At 37.9% G+C, this 26,129-nt stretch overlaps 1 protein-coding gene across 2 annotated transcripts; it reads right to left on the bottom strand.

Annotated features, from left to right (window-relative positions):
• Positions 1-877: 877 nt before the first annotated feature.
• Positions 878-15,989, bottom strand: LOC149844153 (uncharacterized). 2 transcript variants are annotated; one of them, XM_090000351.1, is made up of 14 exons: positions 15,178-15,982; positions 12,882-13,299; positions 12,545-12,716; positions 12,047-12,406; positions 9,991-10,031; positions 9,697-9,765; positions 8,032-8,132; positions 6,943-7,021; positions 5,157-5,255; positions 5,016-5,084; positions 4,845-4,894; positions 4,638-4,719; positions 1,587-1,681; positions 878-1,483 (listed from the first exon to the last, which is right to left on the bottom strand). In XM_090000351.1, the coding sequence occupies exons 1-14, from the start codon at positions 15,561-15,563 to the stop codon at positions 1,369-1,371; spliced, it is 2,136 nt and encodes a 711-aa protein (XP_089856477.1). In that variant the 5' UTR covers positions 15,564-15,982; the 3' UTR covers positions 878-1,368. The 2 variants fall into 2 exon arrangements, with proteins under 2 accessions (XP_089856477.1, XP_089856476.1); XM_090000350.1 differs by having other exon boundaries at positions 12,047-12,716; positions 15,178-15,989.
• Positions 15,990-26,129: the final 10,140 nt, after the last annotated feature.

Raw genomic sequence — 26,129 nt, 5'->3', positions numbered from 1 at the left:
TGGGAAGTGAGGCCCTTTCTCCTTTGTATTTACACTAAAGGATGGATTTGGCAGCTACCACCTCCTAGAGGTCTTAGCTGGCAAAGCAGCTGCCACTTCCTCAAATGCATAAACTCCATGAACGCCCATCCCATCTACCGATCCCAAACAGGCCCTTAAAATAGCTACAATTTGGCTCCAAGACCAACTTGTTTTCACAAAATCTCCCATATATGCACTTCACATTATTTGGACTCATCAAAGAATGTGCACATCCTTATATGAACTGGCCTCCAACATGTATCGTAATTCAGTTAACTCTAATTTTGCCTAATTTTCTTATAGAACGATTCTTCCTTTGTGAGAGTGCTTGTTAAATTCTTGACCCTACAAAGTAACGTAACACTCTAGTTACCTAAAATTCATTCTAATTTCAATGAATTTCGATTCAAAGCCACGTGAATCCCATGCCACCTAACTGCACTGTGTCGCTAGCATGCATTATCATCTGGTTGTCATAAAATCCATACTTAAAACAAACAGGCACTTGTAACACTGAAATTATTCCTTTTTCGCTTAAATCATTTTTTCATAATATTAGGCAAAGACAAAACATGAAACATATATTGCCCCATAAGGGCTCCGCTTATTTGGTAGGGGCGACTTGTGAACATCACCAAGTTGACAGGACATCACAACTTCTAAAGCCATGGAGGGCGTCCATTGCTGCAAGGTCAAAGATGGGTGTACTCTCAGGTAGTCCGGGAGGACCTCGCACCCTTGGCTTAGCCCCCCCCCCCCCCCCGTACAGGTGACTGGCACTGAACCTATCCCTTTTTCCTTTTTCCTTTTTCCAACTTAGAAATATTATTCAAATCATCTGGCAAAGACAAAAATACATGAAACACAAATGAATTAAAATCTGTAACATTACTACAAGTGCAAGTTACGAAAACAGGCACAAGTGCAAATTTAGCTACAAAAGCAACAAAATAAATTGTGTACATAGACGGAGTTGCTTGTGCTTACATATCTTACAGAATGGAGTACGAACAATGCTTGCCCAATGGCAACAAACACAAAATAGAATTTTGTAGCACATACACACTACTTGCTTGTGCTCACATATCTTACAGAAAAGAGTACCAACAATGCTAGACATGGCTTACTCTCTCTGATCGTGCATCTCGAGCAGTACAATATTTTGTGCATGGGAAGTTGACTGTGTTGGCCCTCTCAGCACCCCTGATCAAAAAATAATACTGGAAAAATACCCTGTAGTCTGACTGCACGAACTCAATTCAGTTGAGGCATGCCCCATTTCTAATGTAGGTTGCTGAAGTGCACCAAAAAATGGCTTTCCTAAAGTTGGAATTCAGGACTGCATTGTCACAACTCTTTTTGCTGAGAATCTCCAGGCTGAGAACGTGTCACAGCATATTGCCGCTGCAACTCCTTCAGTCTTTCTAGTAGTTCCTGAAATGTTGGCCGACATTGCGGATCACTGCATATTAAGTGCACGAACATGTCAGTGGTGAAAAAAAATGAACACCTTGGTTATAAAAGCATTGACATATCTTTCCGGCTAAGGAATGGGAAATCTATACCTGTGCCAGCAGCTTTCAATCATCGAAACCCATTGGGGATCCAAGTTACTTGGAAGCTCTAACCGCTGATTCATGAATCCTACAGCTCCTATAACCTGCAAGGTTTATTCACTAAGGGAGTTCAAATCTGCAAGATACAGAACAGGACAGTTGCAAGGAACTTTAAAAACCCGCCTTCTCAATAGTTGGTCTGACTTAGCTTGGCTTTCTCAAATTGAGACAGCTCTAAACAGGTCTCAACTGGGACCATTTGTCTGGATACAGGCTACCTACTTAACTCAAGTGTTTGTATCAGATTTAGATTCAGATCTGATAGAAAAAGACAGATACCCGATCAGAATGGGTTCAGATCCTGATCAAATGTGATAAAAAGTTAAATACCCATATCTTCATTAGTTTTTTGGGTACATGCACTTGATTTAGTATCCCATAATCCAGTTCCAATTTCCCCATATCAAGGACTGAGTGTCCACATTAAGGCAATAATGGGTCCTGGTAGGTGAGATATCGGCTTCTCCTGACCCATGATACTCATCAGAGATGTATGACTCAAATGTGATGAAGCACAAATTACATACACCCTCAAAGTAATTTTTTCATGAAGGTGCGACTCCTGTAAAATCTAACCTGGAAAAGAACATTCGGACAAACTTGATATGAAATAACTGTTAAAATGTAAACATCACATATATAATAATAATAATAATATTCTATTATTATTATATATTTTTGTATTTATACTTTTTTATTTTTTTGTAATTTTTCTTTTTGTTTTTGGTAGAACTAGATACATCTAGTTTGGTCAAGTTCCGCTTGGAACTTGACCAACTTTCTAGCTGTTGGAACTAGTCCAACGGCTAGAATTCTAGCCGTTGGACTAGTTCCAACAGCTAGAAAGGGAGAGCTCCTTATGAGCTCTCCTTAATACTCTTGTATAAATAGGGGTGCATCCCCTTGTGTAATTCATTCCCCTAAATGCTTTTTAAGCATTTTGCTCTCATAAATAAAGTGTTATTTATTTTTATGCTTTTCCATTTATACCCTTTTATGGGTCTTGTCTAAAGTATCTTTTAGATACTTCCTTTTGAGTAGATTCAAGTGCATTAGTGGAGCCTACCATTTCATTACAGTAACAACTTAAAATCACCTCAAAACTTCAGGGAAATCATGCATAAGACTAGATACATATAGCTTCAACACCAAATTTATGTTGACTAGGGACAGGAAAGAACTTTGGAACAAGGCTTGGCTATATCTCATCATACCCTGGGATGATCATAAACATTGAAGGGCTTCCACAGGGTTGATGTTGAGAACTTTGCGTTCAGTGTGGAGGTACTATAACCATAGCTTCTTTTCTCCAACAAAAAGTTCTAAGTTTCAAGAGTTGATAGGAGAATAATGAATATCTAGAACCTATGTCACATGGGTGCGGGTGCGGGGATGCGGCACTTCCAAAAAACCCGGGTGCGGGGGTGCGGCAAAAATAAAAAATACAAAAAACAATATATATATATATATATATATAGAGAGAGAGAGAGAGAAGGGGGGTCCGGGGGTTCCCCCCGGTGCGGTGAGGAGTCCTTGCAAATGCCCATATCGAAAGCTGCCCAAGTGAAGAGGCGGGGGCTTCTTATTGCTTTGTGGGCACTTGGTTGCCTCTTCTGGTCCTTTAATACAAGTGGTTTCGCCGTTTATTAGGAGCCACGAGTCAGACTTTAAAAAAAAAGAGGAGAAAATGGCAAACATGAATTTTCTACTTTCACGAATCTAGCGATTCCAACTTCCTAAACCCATCACGGCCTTTATTTTTCACCACAATTCTCAAGAACTCGTTTGGAAAAAAAGTGACAAGTCCCATGCAGCACAGATGTACCTGCTTACGAGAATCGGATCTGAAACTTTCTACCAAAACTAATTAAATGGATTCAGGTCGATCGAACACCTGACCCGATTGGGAAGAAAAGAAACACCTCAAGCCTCTCATTGGTCAAAATTTTGCTGACATGAATTGAATAGTCAATAGTGCAATTGATTCATCGGTCAAAATTTGGCTGACATTATTTTACCGGGTATAATTAGGGTCTGGTTCATGTAAATCAATTGAACCCGGATCTATACCTGGTATAATCGTCATAAGTAGACAATGGTTCGTCCATAATCATATGGCTAGGCTTTGGACAAACGAGGTTGGAATTTAAACTTTGATCATAACAAAAAATTGAAATTAATCGAGAAATAAATTTAGGTGTACATCATAGTGACAAAAGTTTAAAACGAGAAATTATTGCACGTGTTTTCCCGGTGAATTTTGAATAATTTTTTTAATCTCACGTTCTTTTAGTCAAAATCACCACCAGCAGTAATTAAACTAATACTTAAAACATAAAAGGCTAAATTGGAAAAGAAAAAACCAAGCTATATGCCATATTAAAGGCTTTACTCGAAAACACTCAATCAAAGTAATTGAGTTCCACTTCCCAAGGCTTCGAATTTTGAACGTTTTTTTCTTTTCTTAATGAGTTACTACTTTCCAAAGTTTGTTTTATGGAAAACCATCTAAACCAACAATTAATTAGCCTAAAATGATGCACATTACTTAATGCATATTAATTAACTCTGATTTCTAAAAAGTTTAATTCCATATTGGACACAGCAATTTTCTGCTACATAACAAGTAGAAAGCGATATTTTCAGCATATCACGATTTTATCGTTAATGCTTTCAAGAGCGATTATTATTTCTTTTTTTTTTAAATTCCGCAGCCCATTTCATAGGGCAATTTTTTTTTTAAAATCCAAAAAATGGACCGAAATGACCCTGGGTGCGGTCAACGCACCCTGGGTCGGGTTGACCGCACCCGGTGCCGCACCCACACCCGCGTCGAGTCACATCGACGCGGGTGCGACACCCTGCTAGCCGAATCCCTGTGACATAGTCTAGAACATGCTTTTCTACAATATATTTGATAGTTTTCTAGATTCCAGCAAGACACAAAGAAGCACTTGGGTAGTAAGTCGGCAGGAAAAAGATCTTTATATATGTATATACCTGCATTGAGTTAAGGTTATCCCAGGGTATCTTCTCCATGACTAGCTCCCACAGTATTACCCCATAGCTGTACACATCAGACCTAAACAGCCACATAAGACAATTTACAGTCTTGTACAACTGATTTAACTATACAAGGCAATGTAAACTTAATTTGAAGTTTGAAGATTTTTCTGGAGATTGTAAGCAATGGAAAAAAGGACCTACTTCTCATCTGAGGGCTCATTGCGAAGAACCTCTGGAGCCATCCATTGTGGCTACATATAGAAAAAAAAGTTATGTTAAAAGAGTTCAAGTCTTGCTTGCAAGTGTAGCCTAATATTTGCATAAAGAACTGTATACCCCATTGGGAATGAATAAGAAGCTAGTGTAGATTACCGTTCCTTTACCACTCTTTGTGGTCAAGTATGTCTCATGTTTCAGACGTGATAAACCAAAATCCCCAACCTGTTTAACAGAATAATCACAATCTTTATGCACATAAAGCAAATTATTCAGTAGGTCAGAAATAAAACACACCTTTACAGTCCAATTTCTGTCAACTAGCAAGTTTGATGATTTTAAATCCCGATGAATGATAGGAGGATTGCAATGATGCAGATAGTTCATACCCCGTGCCTGCACAAGAGTTAAAAGATGATGTAATTAGATAGTGGAAACAGAGTATAAGATTACAAACAGATCAGAAATAGTGATTATGGCATAAGGTAAATTTGCAACGGCATGTGGCATCATATGGTCATTTGCACTTGGTACTCATTTTTTTTCTTTTCCTTTCCCAAAGACAGCAAGCATGTGAAATTGTACCTACGATGCTTGGTTAAGATAAAAGAAACCATAATGACTTTACTATCAACTGCCAGTATCTTACATTTTCATGAATCCAAAACGATCAAATTTTCAACATGAACCATTAGGCCTACATTGACAAACATTTTATTCATCGTGCTGGCAAAGTGCCATTTGCCTTAAGCATAGGAAGGCATCTCTGAACAATAGGGCATTTATAGCCATCCATTGCTCAGTTACCTTTCTCACATAATCACGTTTCTTATTTGGCTTAAAGGGGAAACTGAAGTATGGTGTCCTATATGTTAAAGCATCTCTCACAAGCCTTCCCACCTGCAACTCCAGCTTTTTCATTCTCAAGTTGATTTATCACACTAAAAAAATTATTAGAAGCCTTCTTTGGAAACCACCTAGTCAACCATTGGAAGATCCTGTTCTTATTGAAAAGAAGGGATTTTGTCATCCGTCTGGTAGAAATTGAAATCCAATGGCAATAGATGCATACTTCTTTCTTTTCACTTTCATGAGAGATGGAAGCAACCATAGCCAACATCTCTGCTTGCCAAATTGTGATTCTTCCATTAAAATACCTTAGGATGCTACTGTATGTAAGAAAAGACAAAAAAATAACATGCAAGAATCCAAACATGGAAAACAAGATACACCCCTTTAGATGAAAGAATAATCTTAATCAAATCAATGCTAGCAAGTCAATCAATATCTCACACCTATCTTTTGTTGTGTAAGACACTTGTGAAGAAGATTTTTGAAAAGCTTAAAGCATTCCTTGATGAAAGAAAAGCAGACAAGGACAGCTACTGGTTTGGCCACAGCATGTTGCATTTCCTTCGCAAATCTCCCTCAATAATCATCTTATTGATAGTCTTACTCCCACTAAATATTGCCACAAAACAAATACCATCTAAACCTCATCTAATCTCAATCTTTATGATAGAACAAACATATTAAGGCAGAAAACAGTTTACAGATGAGAACCAAAGATGCAGAAATATAATTAATCATATTCTAAATCAAATTGCACATTGCTTGAGTCCTCATGATAGCTCTTCAAAAAGAGTGGTAGATGATACAGTAGCACACAAAAGCTTTTATTCATATGCATGCATGTGTGTATGTGTGTGTGGAGTTTATAAGAGTATAATTTAGTTGCTACATAACGAACTCTTCTTCCTTCATGCTCATTCAACCTTGAACAGGATTATAATGATAAAGCAAAAACTTGTTCAAGTTGTTCACAAGTTTTCTCCCGAATCTTCAAGAACTCATGAAACCCTTCTTATCAACAAATGCCCTCTCATAAACATATTCCTATCATGAATGGTCGTTTCCTGTTCAACTATCAATTTCACCATTATATTACACTACATGCAAACAGGACCTGAAGGGGAGATTACACACAAAACATGTAAAGAGTAGTACTGTGGTAAATGATACAGACGAGATCAATAATGGGCAAAATTATGTTGCAGAAAGTCATAAGCATGAAAACACTTACAATATCCAATGCCATGTGAACGCGCCGTCTCCAATCCAACTTAGCAGTGTTTCTTTGGAGCAAACGGAATAAGCTTCCACTGCATTTGGAAAAGAAAAAAGAAATAAAAAAAAACAATGCAAGTCAATACAAGACACTGTAAAACTCCTGTTATTTTATGATGTTCAGTTTTCTTTGAATAGAAAAGATTAAAATATGATTGACATTTATTGGCAATCAAGCTAAATGCATGTAGGATGCCTTCATAAATCAATATGAGTAGACCTACTGTGAAGATTTCGCCTGTCTAATACTCATGCTAATTTTACCAATAACAATGAATTTATCATTCTTGGTTGTTTCTAAAATGCATAAGCAACCAAGGTTGCTTCAAAAGAATCTCCAGGAAGTAGATTATAAGATGCCGTCCAATTTAAGGTGACCATGTCACTTGTCAATTTAGAGCTTCATGACTCTGAGATGAATCAGCATAAAACCTTTACCCAGCATTGCGTCTTAAAGATAGGAAACCTTCAATAAGAGAAGTTTAGGAAGCTTGCATGAAGAGAAGTTCTTTCTAAGCAAGGTCAAGTTGCTTGGATGTTATCATCTTATTTTAATGTTACGGTCCTTACACCACACCACATTTCTTGTTTGAATACAGCTTTCATGCAAGACAAATGTGGTTAGACACATGGAGACCACATCCCTCAACTCACACTTTACGTGTAATAAATGTGTAATCTAGACATATGAATTGTGACAACTTAAAGGAAGATGATGAGTCCAATTTCTGTAGCTGGGAAATACATACCACGTATCAGTACTATATAATCTATTCATTAAGTCCATGGAAAAATTTGTTATGAAGGCTTTGAAAGGCAGAAGCATTTCAAAAAGAAAATAGTGTACAAAAAGGCTTCAAATATTACATTTAAGGTTGAAAATGGAGTGGATGAGATAATAATATTGGGAGTAGAACCATACTGTCATAATAAAATAATAGATTAAGAACATATGAGTTACATACATGCCCAAAATGAGTCACAGTGAAATGAAAAATTTAGCACTTAGACATGCACAGTATAAAAGGAAAAATCAAGAATGAACCGTGGCAAGAACTCTGTGACGATGCAAAGGCGTTCAGGAGAAGTCACTGCCCCCATAAAAAGTAGGATGTTTGGATGCCGCAACCTCTTCATAAGAGAGACCTTCATGAATTAAAACAAAGAAAACCTTTAGTATGAAATGGAACTAAAAAAAACTCCAAAAGAATGGGTATGGAATCCATTTTCTTTTCACTGAAACAGCATATTTAAATGAACAGCAAAACTTGGACACCAAATTCAGCATTTGAAACAAGATAGAGGCATAGTGATATCCTTGACAACTCATAATTGAATTTCAACAAAAAGGTTCTCTTGAACAGTCAATATAATTTTTTTCTTTGATGAAGTCATCCTTAGAAATTCTATGATCCCTAGAGTTTCATACATTTTATGAAGCTTGAACAGAATAGTATCTGTTTTGAACTTTTGATGACTATCCTTACAAGTGCCTTCTGTAAGTTAAACAGCGTTGACAAGAGTATACTTATGACAAGATTAGAATCTGTAACATCATCAGTATATGACTATTATGACCTACCTCAACATTTTGTGCTGATTCATATGAAAGTTAAAATGTGATAAAATTCAGAAAGAAATTCTGAATAGCTCAGCAAGTTCTTCCTTGATGTGGAAGAGGATACTCACAAGGATTTCTCTGCATCTTGCAATCTATTTTACAAGAATGAGAAGTGAAAATTTGACATATTCAGGATAGTTGTACATAGAATTTATATAGGGTGATGGCACTTTCTAAGTTCCAATATCAATAAGTCATCATGTAGCAGATGCAACAAGGACCCTTTAGAATAGGGGTGAGTTGCGGCTACATCTTTGTGTGTCTGACATCTCATTGACCATTTTTTTTCTGGTAATCTTCTTGGTCATCTTTTTCCTTTTCTTTTTCACTCTTGGTTTCATATTGACATATTGTTTACAATTAATTTATAAATATTTTATTGTCAGCTTAAATACAAAAATCATTGCCCAGTTCACTTTAACATTTCACTTCACCTTTTATAGGAGGCAAATAACATCATAGAATCCCCCACTTCTGATGGAAGCCAATCAATCAGTTTATAACACAAGCCACAATAATATATTTAAGCTGTAAGTGCCATAGCTACCATAAGTAAAGGTAACATACATGGTGGAGCACTAGATTCACCTAGTTGCCAATTGAATGATTATGACATATCTCATCCAGAACCATTTCCCCTTTTTGTTCAATCATTAGCCTCTTTAAAGTACACACTGCTTACACACACATGCCCACACCCATGTGCATGTGCATGCACACACATGCATGCACACGCACATACACACACAGAATACAGATTTGGCTCAATGTAGTTATACTAAAATATTTGTCGAGGTTCTGGTTAGGCTCTTCATAAAATATATGTTGATTTAGCAACTTCTATGCAGAGTGAAGAGACATAGCCAAGGTGTCCACAGCCTGCTAAATTTTAACATATCGGGAAGTTTACCAATATTACAATCAACAATGAGAAGCAAAGAGGAAAAAAGTTACAGGAAACATTATGAAAAGAACAGTAAACTTTGCCATCTGGCGATATTCAGATCCAAAGTGCACCATCAACATGGTAAAATAGTAATGGATGTAATGCTAAATCAGGTCGTCACAAGGACATTCTCGTCTTAGTACCTCTTGCCTGAAGGACTCAACGACTTCCTCAGAATACTCCTGCTTAGAAAAAACTTTAACTGCCACATCCTGTAAATGCAGGAGAGTTGATTCTCATGAGAAAAATAGAAATTCTGAGGAGATATATCAAATTGACAAATTTAAATCATATGCACATGCTTCCGAGTATTGTAACACAAAATTTGGAGATCCACTTATTGGATAGAAAAGCATGAGAGCATACATTTTGATTTTGACATACTCGGAAGGAAAACCTCTAAATCATCCAATAGACAAAAAAAGCAACATACATACCGAGCCATACCAAAGGGCGTGATAGACACTTCCACAAGAACCTGTTCATTCATCAAACATTATAGATTAAACACAAGATAGATGCAAATGAAATATTATAAGTGCCTTGTAATAGTACAAAAAAATTCTGCACTTGCATATGAAGGATTATGGCTAAAGTAAGGCTGCTGGTGATTGCTCTATCACAAGCTGTTAAGCATTCAATTGAGGTCTCAAACCATAAAGCTTTTGAACTCAGTTTTTTCCATTTAAATTAAACCTCAAATTACAGCATGAATCTTTCGTATACAACTATCTACTTCAAGAAAACAGGAGCCAGGTCTGGAACAAGAGACCAAGTGGTAGCACAAATGATTGAATGATCTCATTTCTCTACAGTTCCACCCAAGGTTTCAAGCATGCAGCATATATCTTGATGTCTAGGAGAAAAGTGAATTTCAACGACATCATTGGAGTGAGAATAGAGCCCTTGCAACTTATTCCAGCTGTCAAAGTAGGTCACAAATACATTCATTTGACCAAGGGTCTGCCAATTTCAAACTGACAATCCATGTATGTCTCAGACTCAAAGAACTAAAAGCTTTAAAAAAAAAGAGATAAAGAAAGTACTGAGAAAGATACATCGGAAACAGAATGGTAAGCATTAAAACTGAAATTATAGAATAGTGTCCAAAAAATATGTAGGTAGAGACAGCAGCAGAATTAAAATCAGTAACCATCACACACAAGCAGCAAAATTGTTATTGACATGGTAAAACAACATTCTACAGACAATTGAGTTGCCTAAAATTTTGAGTCACACTTCCGATTTGGTTCCTCTTCAATGCATTTAACAAGGATGTGAAAACATGGAAAGCCCATTACAGCATGCCAACAAATTTGAAGAGACTAATGAAAACACATGATTAAAACTTGATCAAATGTTCACACAAATACTAAAATTTGAAACCTTTGCAAGTCAAAGATATTCATACGCCTAACATAAGAATTTATCATAAATCAAGACAACCTGTGCTTCTGAAATTCTTCTTCTTTTCTCAAAGATTCCTCATATATATAAAATTTTAAAAAGCCTACCATGAAAAGAAAAAAGATAACTTTCCTGGAATGAATATTAAGTACATATTGAAGCATGCCTGACCTGAAGAATAAGCACTACTAAAGCACGTACAAGACACTTCCCAGTGTTCTGACAAGGTCTCGTGAGATTAGCATCTTCATTTACCAATCACCATTTGGAGACAAGATACTAAATTCACATGCACATCTAACAAGTGGCACGGTCCAAGATGCATCTAATTAACCTAGCATTCGTTCATTCAAAAAATTCAGTATTTTTGAATGATGATATCAAATAAAAGCATATGCCTATGTCAAAATTCAAGCCAAAAAAGGATACGCATGCTAATAAGTAATAGAGTTTCAAAACATACAGAAACCATGATGATAAACATTGAAATTCTTGTAAATATCACAATATATACACAAGACATGAAAAAACAAAACTTCTGATACTTTAAGAATATTGGCAAGGACAACAAAGTTTTTCAACTAATAAAAACCCTCTTTTCTTCAATTCTCTTTTCTATGTAATGTTTATTTTTCAAAAAAGAAAAAAGAAAAAAGAAAAATAGTTTCAACTTTCAAATAAAGATTAAAGACAAAAGACTTCATCAAGTATTGGGATAACTTTATGCATTCCAAGTTGTGTGGTTTGAGGTAAGTCATTTGAGAGCCACTGAAAAACTACCTATTTAGCTCAAGAACTAAAAGCATTTCAGTTCCATCTATGACAAGAAAGTGATATACTAATGCTATGTTTTTTCTGTTTAAGTCCTTAATAGTGGATTAGAAATCATGTTATAAAGAGCTTCAGGTATTCAAAAGTTAGAAACTGAATCGTGTTCTAATGATGGTTCACGCCCAAAATCACAAAGTAAAAAATAAAGCAACATGTATAAGCATGTACAGTACCAAGTTTTGTAACAATTACACCTTTGCCACAAAGTAAAAACATATTTCCATTGAGGCTAAAGGTTTCTCTGAAACTGTTTACCTTGCCCAATCTGTTCGCCAATTATTAAGTCTTCCCATAGAATCTCATAGTCTAAACAATCAGTTTCCATGTCCAACTTTTGTATAGCACTGCTACTTGTACTTCCACTGCTGCTAGCACTACTTGTGCTGTTGACATTCGCAGAGGACCATGATCCTGTAGCATCATTGTTGGTCTGCCGATTATTTTCAATCGCTTGGCTTTCAGGAGCAACACAAGGTTCACATGCCTTATGATAACTTGTATCCTTTTCACGATCAGTATTCAACTGAGGGAAAGCAGCATGAGACATTGACTCTATTCCATCGTGCTCATGTCCTTTCCAAGGCCATGATATCCCCTTCCTTGAAATCCATGCCTCTGCTTTTGAAGTTAAGATTTTGTGAATGCCAGTTTTCCCTTCCCCTTCCTCACTAGAATATCTACATCCTTTTCCTGGAGACTTTTCCCCTGAACTAGCAGGATTATGCACACTAAAATGTGATTGTGGAACATCACCTCTTGGAGTACTGGCTCCATTAGATGTTGCATCTTCTCGTTGGTCAGGAAGCAAGGTCATGTCAGAACACCCCTGATCAGATGAGTGGGCATCCACACTCCCACTTTCACGTTCTGTGGTGTTCTCACTCATTCGCATATGTGAACGGACTTTGTTTGTCACCTTGGAAGCCTGCTCCAGGGGACCAAACATCAGAATCCAAAATATCCTTCAGATACTAGGCAGAAATTTCTTGGGATATCACACACAGACATGCGCTTATGAATGTATGTGCATGCACATATAGATACATAGTATATAGATAAGCATGCATATGTGTGCACACATTACACTCACCAGATTTGAAATCTTTGATGCAATCGCAGTTTGAAGTGGTTGCTGAGAATCACCAGCAGGCTTGCTTGTGAAAATGCTTCTTGACGGCCATCCATGACTGGAATCAGATGTGGAAGGCTTAGAACTATCCAGTGCAACTGTATTTTCCTGAAAGGGACGTATATCATTTGAGACACAAATAATTCCAATTAATCTACCATCATCATCATATAGTGGAGTATTTGAAACAATAGCTGAAAACCGCTCCCCTGACTTCTTCTTGACTGGAAACTGACCAGACCAGCTTTCACCCATTTTTATTTGGTTAATTATGTAGTCTGCAATACCAAAGTCATGGGCGTCAACAAGTAGTTGAACAGCATCAAGCCCAAGTGCCTCTAATTCAGAATAGCCATACAGGATTTCTGCAGTCCGATTCCTGGAACCATAAATCTTTTCTGAGCATGAACACACTTAAGAAACTTCAACAGAGAAAAGAAAAAAAACAGCAAAGCTCAGTACCATCACACACTAAGGTTCACTAAAAAAACAGAACAGTAATTCCAATTTTCCAAGTGACTAAATTGCAGTATCTAAGGGCTCTCTTAAACTTAAACTACTGAAATTACCCAAACACAAACCTTTTAATGGTGCTAGAAATCAATTAGCAACTGTTGAGCTAACTAGACTAACACATATCTAATGCCAAGTCAGAATTTAGTCCAGTCTTAGTCTGACATAAAGACATACAGCAGAATGATGAAGCCCAAAATGAACCAACCAGCATCATATACCAGAGAGAGAAGACCAACAGGAGAGCATGCATAAAATCTGGCCAACACAAAAATTAGTTATAGATGTGTTTTGCCATGCAGCAGGATTTAATGTAGGCCACAGAGGGGACCATCATTCAAACTATGGATCTCAAGTCTCAAATTAATTAAAAGGTCATCGCCTCTCCTGCCTCATATTGGGCCAGACACACAACCTTTAGCAGAAATTCTCTCTTCGTGTATATTCAAAAAGGGTTTCACAGGTAGCTGCACTTTTTCCCATCCATACTTCCATACATCTGCCTAATCTTAAGCATCAAACACAGTCGCATACATCGGCTCGGCTATATTTTGGCAAGCAAAAATCTCAGGTTATATTGTGGAATCTTTGATAAATCTCAGAACCTTTTTTGGGAAAATTCAGCACTTAGAAAATGAAAAAACACAAAAAATACATTAAAATAGAAAAGAATAGGTTATAGTAATCATCTGCAAAAACATAAGAAAAGAAAGTTTATTAAATATGAACAGCATAAATAAAGAGAAAATCATGATTAAAATATGAAAAAATAGTAAAAAATGAATAATAACACAATATTTTCAAATCCCTAATATTTTTAAAAATGTCAATATTTCACCATTTAATCCTTTCTTTATCACATGTGCAGCAATATTGCAATTTTTAGAAAAAAAAATATTGGTGATATGTAAGACAATGGCATCAACTTATAGTCTCTCCTGACTTCTCCATATGCAGGTACAAATGGGCCTTCAAAAAGGTGAGACCCGTTGTATCAAGAAAAGCCATCATCCTCACCTGACCTGTTGAAGGCCTCTCCGGACGCATAGGCATTTCACCTATGTTAGGTGAAGAATTGGACATGATACACCTAACTTGGCTAGGCCAAAGGGAAAACATCCTCATCATCAACCACACATAGACAAGCCTCCATTCAATAAAACACTTGAGGCTCTCTCTGCCCACTGGGGAGCACACCCAGCTTCAACCTTGCAGCAAGGGACACCCCCATGGGTTTAGAACCCAGGCCACCCCGTGTCAGATGACAAACCACAGTCGCCCCTAGCCAGGAAGGCGGAGCCCCTGTAGGCTTCAACATGGCAACATTTGGCTTTGAAGAGTCCATCATTTACAATTCGTGGCATCAATTAGACAACCATGGTTGGTCATAGACCTAACGAATCGAAGGCTGCTGATCCAACGCAATCAATACATGCATCAAATGCATATGGTTGCTTCAAAAACCTCAATTAGTTCAAGAAAATCGGACAAATGAGACAAAAACCTCAATTAGTTCAAGAAAATCGGACAAATGAGAGATACCCATCAATGATCATGATAAAATTTTCACTTAACATGCTACAGAAACGAGTTATGCATCTCTATTCCAAAGCAATTCAACGATACCTCGAAATCAAAAGCACTACAAAGCTATAAAAATTTCCAAAGCAATCAATGAAACACAGGAAAATCAAGAAAGGCGCAGGCGAGCACAATAACTAACTAGGAAATTGAAAGCTCTAACCAGTAAATTATCCGGCCAGAGAGATCGCACACATGAACCGACTGACCCATGGACTGCAGAATGTTCAGCCACTGCTTATCCTTAAACTGAACAGCTGCCCCATACTGGAGTTTGGAGCCGGAAGGAGAGCCACCGGCGCTCCGGCTCAGCGGCGACGAATGCCGAAGCGATGAAGACCCCTTCCTCTGTCGGAAATCATCGATGCCCTTGCGGTTTAAGCCCGACAATCTCGACCTCTGCGGTGAAACAGAATGGGATCTTTGGTGGTGGTTGTCTGGCTTCCCCTCCTTGCTGACCATCAATTTGGACATCTCCTGCTTCAGCTGAGCTTGCCCAGCTTCGAGCTCTTGGATTTTCTTTAGCAGATCGTCTGATGAGCTACCCATGAGAAAACCCTCTCAACTATAACTCCCTCTTTTCCGTGCCTCCCCTTCTTCTGGGCTCCCCCCCTTTGCTTTCAGAGGGGTGAGAAGGTGGGGATGGTCATGGAGTTTCTGCCTGGCCTGTTTGGTCCTCACAATCAATGGGGAAGCTCCCTCCTTTCTCCTACCTCCCTTCTCTGGCTTCGTTTGCTTTGCTTTGACTCTCTCTCTCTCTTCTGTTTGGTCCTCAATCAGTGGGGAGGCTCGCTCAGTCTCCTTTCTGCCATCTCCCTTCCCTGGCTTCGTTTGGTTCTCTCTCTCTCTCTCTCTCTAACCTTTTCCTTTCTCTTTGGTCCTCACAATCAATGGGAAGGCTCGCTCATTCCTGCCCTCTCCCTTCCCCCTCTCGCTTGCTTTTCCTTCCCCTCCTCTCTCTCTCTCTCTCTCTCTACTTTAACCTTTTCCAAGGTAATATCAGGAAGGTGATTGATGGGTGGGCGTGTCTGAGTCAGAATGAGCCTCATTAACTCCCAATGAGCATGTGGCTTTACCTGCCAAAACCCTCCAAACCCACCCCAATCCCAAAAGTCTGGTGGCCAGGGTCCCGCCATATCTCTTAAATCTTAACTTACCAATTCTGATAGCATGCAGCAGCCAAATAAATTAAAAGAAAAAAAGGTTTTGGCTATTAGGAGTCTGGGACCGTTCATCTCCTAGATGGATGGATCCAAGTATCAACCTTGCTTGTCAAGTTTGGCAACCGGCGGCACAAGTAATAGACCGGCCCTAACCAGCCTTAATCTCTTAACCATCTTTAAAGAGTTAAAGAAAATAGTTGTAGTTGTTTGGTTAATATAAATTTATAAATATATTTTATGTAATTTACTTTGTATGAAATATAAACATTTTTCATGTTCAAATGTATTTTAATCAAAATAGTTTATATTGCACTAAAATTCGATGATAAGGAAATCAAATTTTTTATTAAATTATTTTTTATGTAAATATATATTCTTAATAAATAAGCAATGATAAATGCATCTACAAGTTTTTTTAATTACATAGAAAAACTGGTGTTAGCTACATTACATATAGCTGTCATGACTGCCTGTTTACAGTTCAGTGATTGTAATAGGGTACAATAACTCGGTCTACTTGGACCGTCCATCTTAGAGATGGACGGCTATGTACTTAGGAATTTATTGAGTATACACAAGGCGGCCATGGTCCATGGATGTATGCACATGCATGATTAGGGGTGTCAAACGGGTTGAACCATCGTAAAAATGGGTGGGTCTAAACCTGGATCCGATAAAATGATGTGGGTATCTGAACCGGATTTGGGTCCAAACAGATTTTTTGTATGAAAAACCAAACCCGGATCCGATAAGAACTACATAAATCAGACCCAGTCCATACCTAGCAAAATAATATTTTTTAAGCTTTTTACATTGAATTGCATATCATAATCGAAACTCAGGTCAGATCTAGGTTTGGTATAAAATCAAATTAACCATACCTGACCCATTTAATAATCATACATCTTGACTCTGACCCGAATAGATAATCAGACCTCTTTCTTTGTAACCAAACCCTGAGCGCTATAGGATCAGATACCGGTTGGGATCGAGTCATACCCGATCCATTAACACCCCTACCCATGATGATGTATCATGCTGGATCCTTTACAATAACATGGCCCTTTGGGGGGCTGAACCCTAATCATGAGGGGGTGTAGGTGATCTAATCCAAGTTGTTTGTTGCGTTGACTCCGAATCCATTTCTGGGTACTTCTCGTAATGGGTAAACGTGTTAAATTGGAGAAGCTGTGGGTCTCATTTATGGATCCATATTAGGACAAAACACATGCAGTTTTACCATTTAGCATGAAGAACAAAAGATCGTGGGACTTTCCTTTTTTTTTACTTAATTTTTTTTTTTTAAAGGCAAGCTGGGGTTGGGCGGACCCCACCAGTTACTATTCAATGTAGCACTGGGGTTTTGAACCTGCAACGTCCCACCAGAGGGAGACGTGCACTGACAGCTCCTGCCAACTACACAATTTCCTTGGCATAAAAACAGTTTTTTTTTTCAGGTTCCTTGCCCACGGGCTAATATCTCAAGAGGATTTGGGTCCGGTTTAGGCATTACCAAGTGCGACTTAATCGGGTATGGATTAATTGTGTTCGGTTTTGGATTCGGGTTCAGATGGAATTAGATAAAATCAAACACGGAACCGACTAGCTTAAAACCTGACATTTACACTTAATCTGGTCGGGTTTTAACCAGGATCATGGTTTTGTCTGATTCAGGTTCTAATTTGAATGCAAAACTCTAACAAAACCGATTATGATTATTTAATCAGTTCTGAAGTTTCTTACCAAATCCATTCTATTTACTTCCCTAATGCACACCCATGGGTAGGGTTATCAACAGATCGGGTACCCGATCCATCAGGGTGTACCCGAACTTGACCAAATAATGAGTTGTCAGGTTCGGTTTTTACCAGGTCAAGAAATGGAATCCCGAACCTGGACCTGCATTTCAAAATTTTATTTTTATTAAAAATATGTATAAAATACTTGGGTCAAGTCGGGTTCCCAGCAAAAAAATATGGGTCTGGTTGAGTACCCAGAAAAATCATGTCCACAAACCACCTTGCCCCGTCCCCATGCGGTTAAAATATGGGTCTGGTCAAGTCGGGATGAAGGTTAAATTCTATCTCTGAGCGGGGATGAAGGCGGAGATGGACTTACGCTTTCCCCCGCCCCACCCCCGCCTTGCCCCGCCCCGTCCTGTCCCCAATCCTTCAAGGGATGACTATAGACCAAGGGGAAACGGGGTCCCGCCATGCCTCACCCCCGTTTGGACCGGGGATGGAGGACATGAAACGGAGATGGAAGCGGGGGTGGAGGTTAAAATCCATCCCCGTGTGGGGATGGAGGTTTGGATTTTGAAATGGGGCGGGGGTGGAGACCTTGTCCCCCCGCCCCAGTTCACTGCCATCCCTAGTTTCAAACTCGTGATGTCACGTCAACTTGGTTTGTTTGTGAATTGCCTCTATCAAGATGAGAAGAGGCCTCATGGGCCAAAGATGCTATACATTTAATCTTGCATAAAATTCAAACATCTTAATATCTTGTTTTTATTTTTTGACATTTATGCGAAAAAACCACCTTCAGGATCAGAGACCTAGCTGCGTGTTAGCTTTGCCTGTCGTACTTACAGTCGCTGTCCTGACAGAATAAAACTCCCATGGGCTCGTAACCTTTACGCCTAGAGAGTCGTCGTCTATCAGATGAGCAAGGCCTCATGGACAATAGAGGATATACCTTAGATCATGCATAAACTTTAAATATGTCAATATCTAGTTTTTATTTTTTTATATTTACGCGAAAAAACCACTCCCAGGATCAGAGACCTAGCTGCATTGGCTTTGACCGTCGTACTTACGCTGTCCTGACAGTGTAAAACTCCCATGAGCTTAGCCCCTTGCCCCAGGGAGTTGCTAGGGTTGGGCTTGTGCAAGGGGTGATGTTCATAGGATTTGAACCTAGACTCCCTGCCTAGCAGATTAGGTCTCATCCCACTATGCCAAACCTCCTTTTTGGGGCTTTGTTTAAAAGAAATATCTTTTCAAAAAACACAAAATTTTCTGTGAATAGTTCATTGGTGTTTTCCACTTTTCCTTGTATCAACAGCATTTCCATTTTGAGGGGAATCCATAAACTGAAAACCCACCTCATATTACCTTATATGGACACCTACTGGACCCAACAAAACTTATAGGTTAGGTTTGTAAGAATTGAAACTCACTTAGACATGGACCCGGCCAGGCATTTATATGTGGGTCCAAATCTGCACCAAAAACTGAACCTAACCCCAGCCATGGACATCAGGCCACTCCGACCGAACCCCACCTGATGCCCATTATAACCTGAAATAGGCCAGGCCCCCAACCCTAGCCCACTGACCAACTTGTGCACCTATAGGCTTTAAGCTGAGCCCAAGATTTGTCGAGCTCACGTGAAGTCTGATAGGACCCTGTTGAACCCAAATGATCCATATCAACCATTTTTATTGTTCGACGTGAACACGGTCCGGCACCAATTTATGGTTTGGGTTAGATCAATTTCGGGTCTTTGCCACATGCATTTTGAGCAGCATATGGAACCCAAATTCGGAGAAGGGGTAGAAGGAGAAAGGGTTCACTAGTTAGGAAGACCTCCTTAAGGGCTTTGAGTGTCGGTGACCACCCACATAGATTACCTGTTTCGGCATCATCAAATTTGGGTGCAACCCAATACCCGACCTAAATCCGAGTCCATTAGGTGGGTTTGAATCGTTTGATAGCCAAATCTGGATCTGATTAATAATCAGATCCGGGTTTGGTATTAAGTTTTGCATCATACCTGAATCTGAATCCAACTAAAACCCGAATCTGACTAAAAACCTGACCCGATTAAGTGCAAATAACGGGTTTTAAGCTAGTCAGATCCGGATTTGGTTTTATCTTTATTCATCTGAATCCGAATCCTAGGCCAAACCCAATTAAGTTGGACTTGATAATGCCTAGATCTGACCCAAATTCGAACCGTTTACATCCCTAATCAAAATAGTGCCCTCTCCCTTTAAGAGTGAAGGTAGTTCACTGGAATGAGTGACAGAATATAGAGAAAGAGTTTTGATTTGGGTACATGAGAACCCTTTGGGTCTGGAGTCTGGACCCTGTGTCCACCCCTATCAAGATACCATAATTAGCTAAACTAGAAAAATTTGGCGATGTCAGAAAAAGGTTTTGCTAGACCCGCTCCAAAACTCCAACCAGAAAACAGACAAAAGAGGAAGTCCCTTTCTCAATTACCATACTTTGTGAAGATTTTTTTTTACTTGGACAACCGCCCTAGGCTCAGAGACCTAATTACGTGTTTTTTTCACATCTATGACAATGTTCAGAATCTGGTTATATACTTATATGTCATCCAAATAGCGATATAAACGGGTCGGATCTAGGCATTACCAAGTTCAACCTAATCTGATCCAGAGTCGAATGGAATCTGATAAAAACCGCCGAATCCAGACCCAACTAGTTTAAAACCTGTTATCGGATTTGCATTTTAGTCAGATTCAGATCTTTGTCCGAGATTCACGTTTCGGTTTAAATGCAAAACACAATACCAAACCCGAATTCGATTATTAAGCACATCAGGATCTGACTAATCGGATTCGGGTTGGATGTCAGGTTACATCATTGATATCCCTGCATCCAAAGGAAGAGTTGGAGTTTCTTGTCACAGAGCCAGTGGCAGGTCAATTACATGCAGAGCCTGTGGTCCTAAGGTGGGGATGTAAATATGTCAGCTTGTGTACCCATATGGGTATTATTGATTATTGAATCCAATTAAGTCTAATATACTTTAATCAAAGTCAAATGAGGTTAAAAAGACAGTTGGATTGATAAAGCCCTACCATCTTAACCAAGAGGTCTACAGCTCGAATCTCGTTAGAGGCAATCCCTAGCTAACTATCTTTTTGAGAAAAATAGTAATTTACAGAAAACTGCCTAGCATTTTGGTTGTCACAATTAAATGGCGGCTTTTTATAAGCCACACACACACACACACACACACACACACACATATATATATATATATATATATATATATATATATATATATATATATATATATATATATATATATATATATATATATAAACGGAAAACCCCCACGAATACCAGAGACCTAACCATGCTGGCTATGCCTGCCGCACTTACAATCACTCCTCACAGTGTAAAACTCCGTAGGCTTACCCCTTGCCCTAAGTAGTAGCCATGTCGGCTTGCGCAAGAGATGATGCTCATGAGATTTGAACCTAGACCGCCTGCCTAGATGCCTAAGCCCATCCCACTACGCCAAACCCCTTTGGGACTTATACATGTCTTTCTTTTGTGTAGTTAAAAAAGTGTCATTGTTTATTTCTTTGACAAAAAGACAATAAGATGATATAACTTGAGTGGTTTAATAGAAAATACCAAATTATTTTATACCTTAAAGTGGGCAGTTACATGTTAGGCGGCCTTTTATAAATGTCTGATATTTAGGCCGTCACAGTCAAACTTGAATACAAAATTATGGAGTGTCAACTGGTCGGGTTTGGTTCGGACCAGAGGCGGAGCTGGGCGGGGGGGGGGGGCAGGACTAGGCTAACAGTTATTTATTTATTTTTTTAAAGCCCAGTCCTAGCCCAGCCCTGATTCCATATGAAATAGATTTTTATCCATTTTTTTAGCCCTGACTGCAGCAAATAGTTTGATTTGTCCATATGAAATAGATTTTTATTAATAATTGTAGCCAATTTTTATTTTATCTCATTTTTTTTTTCCGGGGACACTGCCCCCGAACCCCCAACTATCACACCAAATTTTTTTTTGATACACCCCTGTTTGCACCCCCCCTCACATGAATCCTAGCTACGCCACTGGTTCGGACCCCGATGAAACCAGACCTTACCTCAATTTTTGGGTATGGTATCGAGTCTGGACTTGACTCTAATCAGACCCACCATAAGAGAAAATACCTGAATTCTATAAGAACTACATGAACCCAATCCAGGCTATACCGGGTAAAATAATATTTTTTATCATTTCTACATTGAAAAATTGTGGGTCTTTATAGAAACTCTGGTATAAAATTTCACAAACTATACCCGGATCCATGTATTAATTGGACCTTCGAGTCCGGACCCAGGTCCTAATCGGGTCTTCTTATTTATCACCATACCCGGACCCTATAGGGTTTGGTACAGGTCAGGTCTGTGTAAACCCAACCCGTAGACACCCTTATACAAAATCACTCAAACAGAATTGTAATCTGAGCATAAAAACTAGATCTAAATCAAACGAAAATCAATTAAAGCATTCAGATAAGGTTAGACCCAAATTAAATCTAATATATTTTACTTTTGTTTTATTAGTAACAACCCACTTTCAATAACTTTTAAAGGTAAAATGTGAATATTAAATCTTTTACAAGTTGATGCTGATAGGGCTGATAAACGAGTTGAACCAGCTGAGCTTGAAGTGATTAAGCTTGGCTCATTCTCTAAGCAAGGCAAGCCAAGTTCAAGCTGGCTTGTTTATTGATAAAATGCATTGTTTTAGAGCTGAAAAAAAAGATTAAAAAAATACATGTAAAACATGCTTAAAATATATGAAAAATGACCATATTGTACCGTAAAAATGATGTGTTTCCCTAAAAATCTCATAATTTGTGATATTCTCCTCATGTCCAAAATCACAAATAGCCAGCATTGAAATGTTCATTTTACCCTTCGTATGTGCGAAACTGATAAAGTTCGCGCAATATATTGCTTTGCTCCTCGAGTGCCATATACACCCACTTAAAATGAGGTTTGCACATTTTTTTTTGCGGACTTCACAAAGTTCGCATAAAATTATCACTACAAGGATGAGGGTCAATAATGGTGATTTTTCTTACCACTATTACAATATTTTTCTCCGCTATTAGCCTATAACGGTGCCAATAAGTCACCGTTAAGAAATGACCCTTGTTGATCAATAGCAGTGACATTTATAGGTCGTCTTTAAAGGGTAATCCAACACTAGCAAGATAAGTCGCTAGAACTGGGAACACTAATAGCAGTGAGGTGCCCTATAACAGCGAGGTTGTTTAAACGACGAGATACCCTGTAACGACAAAATTGTTGGCTCGTCGTTATAGGCTACCTATAAGTTATATCATTCATGTCTCGTCGTTATAGCCCATAACAACAAATATTAACTCGCCATTGTAGGCTATAACAGAGAGAATTAAGTCATCGTTATAAGCTGACTATAACGGCAAAACATGGTTCTTGCTTATAACGGCGACACAAGAATGTCGTCGTTATAGGCTATAAACCTAAAAATTGAAAACTAAAAATTAGTTTTTTTTACATTCAAATACACATTCAACAAAAACTTTAAATACACTTCAAATATATAGTTCAAACGTACATCCTTAAAACATTTAATTTAAAACATACAACCTCAAGAATACACTTCAATTATACACTTCAAATTAAAAAATAAACATACACTTCAAAGATTATAAATCTCTACTTCAAATACAAACTCATTATATCCTCTCCAAGCTTGCAACAAATACACTTCAAATACAAACCTCAAACACTTCCTACATCATCTCCAAGCCTGCAACAAACATATACACTTATAATATTCACATAAATCAAAATTTAATTGCAGCAATTATAGCAAAGAGTTTAGAAATAAATAAAATACTGGATTAATATTTACCTGAGGTCATCGTGGACATCTTTAGAACTGCAGTGGCATATGGTGTGTGAGGAGTCACCGCATTCTTCCTTGAAGTGTCACCCACCTGTGATATGAAAATGCCCAACAATATTAGAAAATATCACAAATAAGACTCGACTGAGGGCTCTAAATAAATAAGATTTTTTTCATAACATAAATAATTTGATGAATGGTATCAATAAGTCAAAGGCCTTCCATATGCTTGCCAAGCAATCGTCCAGAAAATGCTAGCACTAAGAACTTCTAGAAGTTCTTGTCCCATAAATATTTCTCATAAAAAGTCAAGTCAAAGTGTTTGTGTCCACACACTGCCATGTTCGTCTGTTTGTTTTTTGTGATGATACTTGGATGTCGTTGCAACCTTTATCTTTTACAAAATTAGGAATCAAAATATTTATCAATCATCCTCTAAATCATCTCGATGTAATGGCATATGATCTTCATCGATAGTGAGGGTAACGAATTAACCCCTCCGCAATTGGCCTCCTGATACACATCGTTGTCTTGTTCTTCGTTTCAGCTGAAGATGGTAGAATCTCATACACATTTCTTTATATTATCTTTTGTGTTATATGTATTTCGTTATTTATGAAGTCTCTAATATAAAATACTTACATAACTTGAGAGGCTAAAATAAAGGGATCCTCCTGGCATGTTGAGTCAGACATGTTAACACATATAAAGTATTCGTATGTGCCTAATATTAAACCAATTATATCTAAACATATACATCTAATTTCATCATGTATATTTGAATTCAATAATATCTTTTAGAATACTGTAATAGTCTACATCAAACTTCTCCTACATTGCCTTCACACATAACTATTACCCCATTGTTCTGAGAAGTACAGTCTTGATCTTAAGACTGTGTATGAAGCTTGATTCCATTCACATCAAAAGTTTGTTAGGACTAAGATTAGTGCCAAGGTCCTCTTACGAGACTTTAAAATTCTGGAGAAGCATCCTCGTGATTCTGTAGAAACCAACTTATGAACTCTTGATTATATTGTATTGTAGTGTAATGCCCCAAAATTTTATTGAAAATTTTGAAGTTTTTTTTAATGCAAATACAACAGAATAGTATATTTAAAAACCAATGCAACTTTGGGCGGGTTACAATAACACAACTGCACACACCACTGAGTTTAAAAAACTTAATTAAAGGAATTAATGCAAACCAATACTCAACTAAATTTAGAGTTTACATGTCTTAACAAAATCCAACTTAATTAAAAATATCCCCAAAAGAAGCTAGTTTCTCTGAGAAAGTAGAACGATGATGATCTTTTTTATGCTTTAGTGTAAATACAATGGCACTTTCCATCCCAAATGCATTAACTCACATCCTAGCTACAAGATTTCAAACAACCACTAGGTGGTAGTTTGACCAACTTTTTGCCAAATGCATTAACTCCTATCCCAGATCCTAGATTCCAAACAGACACTAAGAGCTCTTTATATTACCAACAAAAGCAGCATTTTCATTGGTTAAATCCATGATAAAAGCATCCACTAGTTCACAAAAAAATTTGAATTCCATTACAAAAATGCCTTCGTTAATAAAATACTATGCAGTTTGGGCAAAAGGAAACCTCAAAAATTGATTAGTTTCAAACAAACAAAAGAAGAATTCAAAAAATTTTGTTGCCCAAAAGAAAAGGAATAGAATCAAATCAATGTTTCCATGTCACACTCAACTTCATACAAACACTAGCTCAAAGAAAGCATGGAAATCAATAAAATTGAAAAAAGGAAAAAGGTTTTGGATGTCATTCATTTTGAACAACGTTGCAACTTTAGTTTTAAAACCCTAGTGAGATTTGATACGAACGATCAAGACTATGCCCTGCCAATTATCAAATGGTAAAACCCTAAAAAAGCTATCATCTAAGAGAAGAGAGGTGAAAGAACCTACCTCTGAGCTTGCGTGGGTGGGGTTGCATACGGGCTTGGAGATGGCCATCCACCAATGGTGGCTCAGTTGCAGCCAAAGAAAAACATGCACAAAAAGGGAAAGGGAGGAGGATCAGGCGGTCCAATGAGATCATATACATATATATATATATATATAGAGAGAGAGAGAGAGAGATAAAGGGCCTACAAGCGATTTTTAAATATGACTCTATAACGATAACATAATTGTTGCCATTATAGGGTAAAGATTTATAATGGCGTCAACAAGGTCTTGTTGTTATTGATCTATAATAGCGAGATAATATGACCGTTAGATATTGTCATTAAAGTGTTTT

Source organism: Nuphar pumila, chromosome 3 (genome assembly GCF_984573655.1).
Source record: "Nuphar pumila chromosome 3, dmNupPumi1.hap1.1, whole genome shotgun sequence".
Lineage (NCBI taxonomy): Eukaryota > Viridiplantae > Streptophyta > Magnoliopsida > Nymphaeales > Nymphaeaceae > Nuphar > Nuphar pumila.
The sequence above is the reverse complement of the archived record's forward strand: the minus strand, read 5'-3'. Positions and strand labels throughout refer to the sequence as shown.

What these genes read in the sequence shown, in the direction of transcription:
- LOC149844153 (XM_090000350.1), bottom strand. Translation starts at nt 15,563, where the DNA reads ATGGGTAGCTCATCAGACGATCTGCTAAAGAAAATCCAAGAGCTCGAA. An exon ending in ACGCCCTTTGGTATGGCTCG is followed by an intron (nt 9,766 to 9,990) that starts GTATGTATGTTG and finishes CTGCATTTACAG; the next exon opens with GATGTGGCAGTTAAAGTTTT. An exon ending in TTCACATGGCATTGGATATT is followed by an intron (nt 5,256 to 6,942) that starts GTAAGTGTTTTC and finishes ACTCTTGTGCAG; the next exon opens with GCACGGGGTATGAACTATCT.